At 39.8% G+C, this 10,851-nt stretch overlaps 1 protein-coding gene across 1 annotated transcript in view; it reads left to right on the top strand.

The window, feature by feature from the left end:
• Positions 1 to 9,689, top strand: part of PRAP1 (proline rich acidic protein 1) — a 27,835-nt gene extending 18,146 nt beyond the window's left edge. Inside the window, exons 2-5 of the mRNA XM_069071542.1 lie at positions 272 to 338; positions 2,423 to 2,481; positions 4,291 to 4,382; positions 8,969 to 9,689. Of these exons, the coding sequence (XP_068927643.1) occupies positions 272 to 338; positions 2,423 to 2,481; positions 4,291 to 4,382; positions 8,969 to 9,153 (403 nt within the window). The 3' untranslated portion in view covers positions 9,154 to 9,689. The remainder of the gene's footprint in view (positions 1 to 271; positions 339 to 2,422; positions 2,482 to 4,290; positions 4,383 to 8,968) is intronic.
• Positions 9,690 to 10,851: the final 1,162 nt, after the last annotated feature.

Raw genomic sequence — 10,851 nt, 5'->3', positions numbered from 1 at the left:
TCTGTCTCTCCCTGTCTCTCTCTGTCTCTGTCTGTCTATCTCTGTCTCTCTCTGTGTCTCTATCTCTGTTTCTGTCTTTGTCTCTCTTACTCTGTCTGTCTCTGTCTCTCCCTTTCTATCTCTGTCTGTCTGTCTGTCTCTGTCTTTCTGTGTCTCTCTGTCTCTGCCTCTGTCTGTCTCTGTTTCTGTCTTTGTCTCTGTCTCTCTTACTCTGTCTGTTTCTGTCTCTCCCTGTCTCTCTCTGTCTCTGTCTCTGTCTCTTTCCCCCCAGGTTGATCCTACTAGCCAGCTTAGCTATTCTGCTGTTGCAAGAGGTCCATGGAGCCCCCAAATACCAGGTAAGTGGCTTTTCAATTTAGCCCCAGTCTTGATCATTTGAGTATACACCTCCCAGAAGGTAAAGGGCCTCTTCACCTGTTTAACTCAACCTTTCAGTGCTTCAAGTAACTAGGTGAGGTGAAGATTTAAAGCTGGGAGAGACCTCAGAGGTCATCTGGTAAAGGCCAGTATTTTGGAATCAAGGAAAATGAGAACCAGAAAGACTGTGTCTTATATGAGGTCATATAGGTAGTGTTTTGAAGAACCAAGATTCAAACAGAATATGGCTCCAATAACCTGGTTCTTTCCTCTACACAACAAGAAATCTCAGTGTCCTTTTGAAGGGTAATAAAAGTAAGAGGTGTGAGGATTTTTTTTTTTTGCTTTTTGGAGGGCAGTTGGGGTTAAGTGACTTGCCCAAGGTCACACAGCTGGTTTGTGTGTAAAGTATCTGAGGCTAGATTTGAACTCAGGTATTCCTGATTCCAGGGCTGGTGCTCTATTCACTGCGCCATCTAGCAGTGTGAGGATTTTTAATCTCTTTTCAGTATCATCCCTATAGTGGAAAGATTCAATTCCAATGTATTTCTGTATTGCTAAGCTCCCCCATCTGATTTAGGCATGGAATGAGATCATAAAGACCAGATAAAGAAGTTCCTTTATTTTTGCCTTTGTGGGTTGGTGGGTGGACCTAAGGGACAGTGTGGTCCAGTGGAAAGAATGCTGGCTTTGGAGTAAGATGAAATAAGTAAAATTCTGGCTCTGCCACTTACTGTCCTTGTGACGGGCAAGTCACTTAGTGGAAGGAAGGAACCAGACTAGATGGCCTCCAATGTTTCTTCCACCTCTAGTTCTATATTCTTGTCATTTCTGTGGTTGGAAACTCAACACAGTGCTTGGATCACAGAAAGCATGGAATGAGTGATTTTTTATTAATTCATTCATTTCATTCTCAATTGCATATGGGGCCCTGAGAAGATAAGTAACTTGCCCCAGGTAGTACATGTCAGGGTCCTAATTCTCTATTCATTATGTAACACTGCCTTTCAAAATGCTCTCCACCCCAACCTTGTTTTACAGATGAAGTAACTGAGGCCTAGAGTAGAGAGGTTGAGGGGTTGTTGTCTTTCTCAAGGTCACATCTTCCTGACTCATCTTCCTGAGTTCAAATCTGGCCTCACACACTTACTAGCTGGGTGACCCTGGGCAAGTCATTTAATTCTGTTTGCCTCAGTTTCCTCATCTGTAAAATGAGCTGGAGAAAGAAATGCCAAACCATTCCAGTAGTTTTGCCAAGAAAACCCCAAATGGAGTCATGAAAAGTTAGGTACTACTGAACAACAAATTATTTTGTGATAGAAGATTCTAGTTTTCATGCCCTGTATTTACTTATTTTGTCATATTTAGTCACATGTTAGACCTAGTAAAGGCCAGAAGACTCCTGTGGATAGTAACACAGGTGCACAGGTACAAATGAAGGTTTGGGAACAAGACTGAAGGGGGCACAATAATCAAAACTTATGTTAATATACAAAGTTCTTCTGCAGCTTTGTAATAGTAGTATATACCTGTGAGATCCAGTCAAGGAAGCCTGAGAAGATGTTCTTTCAGAGTTAGACTGAAATAACGAATGAATAGGAAGATAGATAGATGAATGAAAAAGCTTTGTGTTTACCATGCACGAAACACTTCTCTAAGCACTGGGGTATAAAAAGGAAAGTATGAAATAGGATAAACAATACATATGGGACATTGAAGCTACAAGTCAGATAGAAAGGTCCCAGAGTCCTTAGGGTACAAAGGCAAAGCAAATAGTAATACATCGCCAATGCGGATTCTACTCTAAGCCATGTATTTCTCTCTGAACCATTGGACAGAGCCTGAAGATGAGGGTTGAATTGGATGAGCTTTTCAAGGACCACCTCACTTAATATGATGCCAAGCCCAGGAAGCCTTGCCTAGATAAAGCTATTCATGGAAGAACCATAAAGCCCTCCCAGTTTGCAAGGTCCATAAACGCTATGCCAAGGGGGCCTCCTCAGGGAATTACCTGAAAGCTTCCTCAACCTATTAGTTTCTCATTGATTTTTCTCTTGGTTTACAGGTCTTAATGAATGCCAAAAGAAAGGACAGCTTCTCTGAAGGGAACCCTAATGAACAATTGTGAGAACAACATTAGCCACATTTAAAGCCTTTCTCTTTGTTTTCTCTCTTCCTGGCTCAATAAAATCAGCTTCATTTAGAATATGCAATTTTTTTGTTGATTTCCAACCTTTCTTGAAATCTAATAGACTTTGGTTGATTAAGTGGTAATAAATTCATTTAAATCTAAAACTCTCTCAAATGAAGTACATTTGATTTTCCAGTTACGATGGGGGGAGGGAGAGGGGGACCAACTCTCCCCCTTCTCTCTCTCTCTGTCTCTCTCTCTGTTACTGTCTCTCTCTGTCTCTATGTCTCTGTCTCTCTCTGTCTCTCTGTCTCTGTCTCTCTCTGTCTCTCTGTCTCTCTCTCTCTGTCTCTCTCTCTTTCTCTCTCTCTGTCTCTCTCTGTCTCTCTGTCTCTCTCTCTCAAGTTAATTGCTTTAATAGACACTTAGATGATGGAAGATATTCATTATACCATAAAGACAGGTTTAAGGTTTGGCTGGGGGTGGGATTGGGGCTAGGGGGGAAGGGATTAATGCCCAAATTATCTCAGAAAAATAATCAATCCTAATGTTCTTTCCCCCTTCCAAATTGCCCAAATGAGGCTCATAATTACAATTGCTTTTGCTACTAGAAGAACAACCTGGCTAATAGATGGTTGCACTCTGACCCCGCTGGGCTGAATCAGCACATTCTCTGCTGATTTGCTCTAGGCTGTGGCTAAGTCTATATTTGAAATGTGGAGTTTGCCAGTCATTCCTGCCTCCTGATTAGCTCCTCTTAAACCAGAAACAATTGACCTCTGAATTCCGTGGCCTTCAATCCTGCTGAATCAGAAAATTTGCCCTTTTAGACACACCTCACTCCCACCCCCCTTCATCAAACTGATTTATTTATTCTGAAGTGGAATATTTATTACCAGATCTATGAATGTTTCTTCCACCCATTTGCCAAGAAAACTATTGAAGAAATGCTTCACAGTCACTACCTTGGTAGAATAATGGATTTAGAGCCTGGTACCACCTGTATGATCTTAGGAAAATCACTTCATTTTCCTGGAACTCAGTTTCCTCATCTATAAAATGAGGGGCTTGAATTTGAAAAGCTCTGAGGTCCCTTCAAACTCTAGATCTATGGCCACTCATGTGGGCACTTCCTGCACTAACTTTTCATCAAACCTTCATCCCACCTGTTCTATTGGGGAAAATGTTAGACTTAGTTCTGTATCTTATGCCTACTTAAAAGGCTGAGGAGCTAGCTAGGTGTCTCAGTGGATAGAGCACTGGGCTTAGAATCAGGAAAACTCATCTTCCAGAGTTCAAATCTGGCCCCAGATGCTTTCCAGTTCTGTGACCCTGGTCAAGTCACTTAACCCTGTTTTCCTCAGTATCCCCATTTGTAAAATAAGCTGGAAAAGGAAATGGCAAACCACCCCAGTAATTTTGCCAAGAAAATGCCAAAGGGAGTCACCAAGAGTCAAACACACCTCAACAACAACAATTTGAAAGGCAAATGTGTCCTAGTTACTTGAGCCAGATTTGGAAGCAAGAGAATTTCTGCTAGAAGCAATATCTCCTGCCCAGAATCAAGGAATAGATAAAAGTCATTTACAGAAAATAACTTGTAACTAATGAAGCAGCTATCTCTGTTTGTATTTACTCTGTTACAAAACATACCATTGGATCCAATGAGATTAATATTTGTAGAGCACTTAGCATAGTGTCTGGCATATAATAAGCATTGTATAAATGTTAGCTATTATTATTATTATTAGCTGACCTTGCTTTTAGCTTTAATTTCCTGAACATATCACTTATTTCCACAGGAATTTGGGTCCAAAGGCTGCTGAACAATCGGAAAAAGACAACCTTCTCATTAAGTACAAAGCAGAGCTTTTCACAGATTGGGAAAACCAAGGTAAATATGATCACAGAGACTGCAAACCCACTCCAGGTTCCCTGACGTCTTCACCAAAGACAGTTGAATCCAGAGGAGTAGAACTCACAAGTCACAATAATCCTGATTTTTTTGTGTGGCATCCTTTATTACTTCAAAAAATTCATGATTTCACTCATGTGGGTTCTCCCTCTACCAATATAAAGCCCAACTCTTTCATCCCAGAGTAATTGGATGCCTGAGTTTCTTTGGTCAAAAGAATTCATCAGCTGGTATATCCAACTCCCTAGAGCTGAGCCTTTGCTAACTAGCTAGGGTGGTTCTCAGATAATAGATCCCTAGTACATTGCAAGGCCTGTGCCCAAAATGTCTCCAGGTTAGAACCTGCCAAAGTTGGCACTGTGTTAGTGCAGTCTCTTAGAACACAAGCTTACCTTCATATCACGGTGGGTATCATGGAAAGATTTTAGCAGAATAGACTCTAGCTATGTAAACTTCCTAATATATATGTCTATATGTGTATGTATATGTATATATATGCACATATACACACTTTATATGTGTATATATAAAACTATATGTATATATTAATATATATTCTTATATGTGTATGTGTACATATATATATATATATAGACAGACAGATATACACATATATAGATAACATAGATATTTTTCCTATATGAAACCTTCCTAATATTGATAGCACATAATACCACAGCTAGGTGGTACAGCAAACAAAGTGCTTGACCTGAAGTCAGAAAGGCCTGAGTCTAAGTACTGCCTCAGCTATTAACTATGTGACTCTGAGCAAATCACTTCTTTAAGCCTCAGTTTCCTCATCTGTGAAGCATGGTGCCTACTTCACAGCATTGTTATAAGACTCAAATGAGATGATAGATGTGAAGTACTTTATAAACCTTAAAGTACTATATATAGTTTTACTATTATAATATATAAACTATATAAATAATTTTAATATTATACACAAAATAATATATAGTTTGATCATCATCATTATTATTATTAGTTAATATATATGTATTTTTCCAAATATGTAACCAGTAGTAGATGTTGTGGAGACACATTCAGACTGTGAGGCTCCCCTTCTCTGTAGTATGATACCCCCAAAAGCTTGGGAACAGGTCCCAAAACTTGAATTCAGATTAGGGAAATATTCTTCACCATCAACGGCATCTGGAATAGATTGTGCTCAAGCAGAGCCCTCCCCTTAGTCTAAAATCCTTATTGAAGCCATTATTTGCCCCCTGACATCCACGTGTACCCCCAAAAGGACAAATTCTTCAACTCTAACAGTCATCCCAAAGGGCTGTGGCAAATTCACAATGCTGGCTATTACCTACCCAGCATTCAGGGTCTACCAGGGCTAGGGAAACCATGGAGGACAGTTGCTGATGCTGCTTAGGGCTAATTTCTATCTCTGCTTGGCTTTAAATAAAGCCTATACAAGCAAAAACAACTGAATCTGCTCTCTGTGCTAGACCATGAGAATTCTTTAAACCTAGTACTACTGATCAGTCAGCCAACTAGCTAATCAACAAGCCTTTATTAAATACCTAGTATGATATTAAGTCAAAAATAAAAAAGCCCCTGCCCTTAAAAAGTTTACCATCAGTGTGGGGAAACAGCAGGTACAGAGAGAGAGAGACAGAGAGACAGAGACAGAGATAGAAAGACAGAGAGAGAGAGGGGCAAACTGTCCCAAAAGTCTTAGTGTAGTTTTGAGAGTAAGATTTCAGGAATGTCCTGTATCTACAAATTCTATACAAAAGAAACACATAGTAATTTCATCAGTCGGCACTAGGAGCTAGGGGTTGGGGTGGGGATCAGACACTCCATGTAGAAGGTCCCACTTGAGATGAGTTACAAAGGAAAGAAGGGATTCTAAGAGGCAGAGGGGAGTAAAAGTATATTCCAGGTATGCTGGACAGCTTGTGCACAGGTAAGGAAGGCTGGTCATCGTATGTGAGCCACAGCAAGAAGACCAGTTTGCCTGAATTGTAGAATGTTTTCTAGGAAGTAATCTATAGAAAGCCTGTGGAGGTTGGTTGAGATTGGGCTGTAAAGGCATTTGAATGCCAAACTAAGTATATGTTTGATCCTGGGGGTAATTCAGAGCCACAGAAGTTGACTAAGTAGGGGAATGTTGCGATCAGACAAGTGCTTTGGGAAAATTACTATGTGAAGGATGGATTGGGACAGTGGGGAGAGACCTGAGTCAGGGGACCAAAAGTCCAGGTGAGAGGTGATCAGGGCCTGAACAAGGGTGGGGAATGTGTGGCTAGAGGGGAAAAAATGCTCAATTTCAAAGTCGTTAGGGAGGTTTACATGGCAAGATTTGGCAATTGATAGTTTAAGTGAAGTTATGTAGATAATGTCAAGTTTGCAATCCTAGGAGCCTGGACAAATGGAGGTACCCTTGACATAAATAAGGAAGTTTGGGAAAGGGGTGAGATTTTGCTGTGACCAATCTAGTCTCCGGAAGCCTGATGATGAAGTTTGCTTTCCTGGCTCCTGGCAGAGAGGTGACAGACAAGAACCAGAACAGACAGAGGTCCAGAACAAGGCTGCAAATTTAGACATAGCCAATGTGTGGATTTGTTTTGTAAGACTCTGCTTACTCATTAGTTACTTGAAAGAAGATAGGGTTTACTGGGAATAGGGAAGGTGAGGAAGTACTCATAAAGCTACTGAAAAAAAGGGGAAAGAAAGAAAGGAGTTTAAATCTTTAAAATGAGCAAACGAGGCCATAAGGAAGTTCAGAAGGGGATATAAACTAGTAATCATTTCTTTTTTAAAAAGCCTATGTTGTGAAAATTCACAGTTTCACAAACAGTCTTCTTAATCTTTTTTTGTGTTAGGAAATAGATTTATTGATATTTATAAAGTTCATAATACTAATAAAGAATTTATTTTAAAAGATGGGTGGATTTTAAGAGAATGGTACTGAATCTGTCTGGGGATATTGAATGTGAGATGCCTATTAGACTTCCAATATGAAAAGTTCAGTAGGTAGCTGCTGGTGGAGGAGTGGAGCTCCTAGAGGCACCAGTGTGCAGTCTATAGATCTGGGAATCATAGAATTATGAATTTAGAACCAGAGAGGACCTTAGACACCATCTAATCCAACTGCCTCATTTTTCTGATGGGGAAATGAGGCCCTGTGAGATATAGTTAGTTGCCCAAAGTTACACAGGTGGTAAAAAGCAGGTAAAAGACTTGACACACAGCCCTCCCCAATCTTCTGACTCTCAACTCATGGCCTTTACCCTGTGCTAGGTTGGCTTAAAGTCATCTGCACAGAGATGATCATAAAATAATGAGAACTGAAAAATCAGCAAAATAGAATGTGTGTGGCTAGGGATGTCCCAGAATGCAGCATTGGGGGACTCCCACAATTAGGGAACACATTATAGATGATGAACTAGAAAGTAAACTGAAAAGAAGTAGTCAGAAAGGTTGGAGGAGAAACAAGACAGAGCAGTGCCAAGAGAACTCAGAGAAGAGATGGCATACAGGAGGAGAGGGTGGACAACAAAGTCGAATCCTGCAAAGAAGTCAAGAATGACAAAGACTGTCGAAATACCTTCATATCCGGCCATTAAGAGATCACTGGAGGGGCAGCCAGGTGGCTCAGCAAGTAAGAGCACCGGCTCCAGTGTCGGGATGACCTGGATCAAATCTGGGCTCAGATACTTAGCACCACACCCAGAAATAACTGGCCGTGTAACCTTGAGCAAGTTACTTAACCCCGATTGCTTAAAAAAAAAAAAAGTGTTCACTGGTAACTTAGCATAGGTCTGACCTAACAACTGAATACACTTCAATGGCTCCCTATTGCCTCCAGGATCAAATATGGCATTTCGCTTTCATTTGGTATCTAAATCCCTTTGTGATGTGGCCTTTTCTATCTTTTCAACCTTTTTACTTTTTACTCCCCTACACTCACTCTAGGACCCAGCTCTATCCTTCCTGTGTTGTTCTTCACACATGCACTTCATCTCCCAACTCCAGGTGTTTTCTCTGGCTGTCCCTCATGCCTAGGATATCCTCCTTCCTCACCTTCCCTTCTTAGCTTCCCTTATTTTCTTCAGAATTCAGCTCAAATTCCTCCTTTTTCAGGAGGCCCTTGGCAACTTCCCCTCCCACACTGCTAGTATCTTCTCTCCCAGGTTACTTTGCATTTACACTCCTATGAACTGTTTATAGTTATTTACATGATGTCTTCCCCATTAAAATGTGAGCCCCTTAAGGGCAGAGTCCATATTTTTGCCTTTATTTATATTCCTAGTGACTAGCATAGCTTCTGGCACATAGTAGATGTTTATTAAATGCTTGTCCTCTGATTGAATGAGAATAGTTTCAGTTAAGGGTTGAGGTCTGAAGTGAGATTTCAAAGCATTGGAAAATAACAACCATGCTCTCTTTTTTCATACATTACCTTTAATGGCATCTAATTTTTAGCACTATATATTGGGGACCTATAAAATTTAAAAATATCTGAGAGGAAAAAGGGGCCACTAAAAATCCCAAGGAAAACTCTTCTTTTTCAGTTCTGGGGAACTAAATATTTTCTCTACCCTTAGACACAGATATCTTGAGCCGTTTTCGAAACCCAATTCAATTACCTGAGGAAGACAGAGATTTCCTCTACCATTCAAGTTCCACTGAGGATGTCATTGAAGGACCCAGAATGCTGAGGATGCCTCAATATGAAGTGCTACAGGGGCCAGAAGAGGACATGGACCATATCTACCATGCTGCAGATTAGTAGATCAGATCATGTTGACCAAGAAACCAAAGACTCAGCCAGAAGACACACCATGCCATTTTATCCCCCATGTTTTCTCTTTTTCCTTTCCTAATGGCATTTACTATGGCTCCTTTTTCCATATCAATGATAAGAATGATCACAGGACCCTAAACCCCTCTCCTCCTAAAAGATCCATGTTTGCTCTTTTTTCAGGTTTTATTAAACATCTTTTGATTATTAAGGCTAATGTAAGAATGATCATCCAAATCACAAGATAACATGATAATAATCCCAAAGAATGTGCCATATAAAATTCATGTATCTTTGATTTCAGAATATAGGAGAGACAGACAGGTATGAGTCACACTGAGGTTGTAATCTGTCTACATTGGTTTAAGAATTTCCCGTATCAGGTTACTCCTCTCCTGGTTTGGCTATCTCATTCCTCAAAGCCTAACACAGTGTAAGGATCATTTTTTCTTAGTGTTCCCATAACCCTCCTGTGATTCTATGAGATACTGATTCATGAAAATAAACATATGCAAAGAAATCAAGGGTTGGAATTGGACTGAATTTGTTAACTAGGGGAGTGGTGAGGAAGGTGGATTAGAATCTTGTCTTCTTGCTTATTATCTTAAATTAGCCTGAGCAAGTTTAAATCAAATTAGATCCATGGTTCATGGGAAAGGGCATTAGATTTGAAATTTGGGCCCAAAACCTTACTCTTCCCTCTAGCTAACTAAGTGATCATGGGAAAGTTATTTAAAACTTTCAGAGTCTGAGTTTCCTCATTCATAAAAGAAGGATAATGGTACTTATTTGCATCTATATAGAGCTTTTAAAGTGTGCAAAGTAGTTTATATCTATTTATTTCTATGATCTTTACAACAATCCTGTAAGGTAGGTACCATTATCTCCATTTTAAAGTTGAGCAAACTGAGGTAAATAGAAGTGAGATGATTTGCCCAGGATCACACAGCTAGTAAATTTGTAGGGTAGGGTTTAAATGCATGTCTTCTTGACTCCAAATTCAGGGCTCTCCATATTTAAAGAGGTGGTATAACACAGTGGATAAAGCAATGGACTTAGAATCAGAAAGAACTGGGGGTGAATCTTACTTTGGGTACTTAGTGACCATGGACAAGTCTCTTAACTTCTCTCAGTCTCAGTTTCCTCATCTATAAAATGGGAATAAAAGTAACTGTGTACTTCCCCAGGCTTATTAATAGACCCAAATAAGACAACGTGGGTAAAATGTTCCACAAGCCTTAAAACACTATATAAAGGTCAATTTTCATTAGTATACCATGCTGTTTCACATTTTTTATATTACTATCTATAAGCTCTTTCATGGGTTTTTTTTGAAAAGAACATTCTGCAAGTGATAGAATCTTACATAAAAGTAAGTTATTATCCATCCCAGAATAGGTTAATATTTGCTACAGAGTGGTTTCAGCTTATCAATGTCTATTCTCAAATGCAACGCCCATAAAGGAACATAGTATTCTACCTATGGCCTGATCAGGACAGAAAACTGCTAGACTGTAATCTTCTTTGCTTTGGACACTTTGCCTCAAGTAATGGTGTCTATGACTGGCCTCTCAGTTCTTCCAAAGACCTCCTTCTTACAGATAATGAATTGGGATCAAGAATAAGCCAGAGAATTAACATTATGTGCAATTGAGCAACAGTAGAAGCCTTTCCCATAAGATCAGG

This window comes from Petaurus breviceps, unplaced genomic scaffold (assembly GCF_028583685.1).
Source record: "Petaurus breviceps papuanus isolate PSGF00001 unplaced genomic scaffold, PetGlider_PUasm1.0 90825, whole genome shotgun sequence".
Classification (NCBI taxonomy): domain Eukaryota; kingdom Metazoa; phylum Chordata; class Mammalia; order Diprotodontia; family Petauridae; genus Petaurus; species Petaurus breviceps.
Note: the sequence above shows the minus strand (reverse complement) of the source record. Positions and strands in the feature narration are given on the sequence as shown.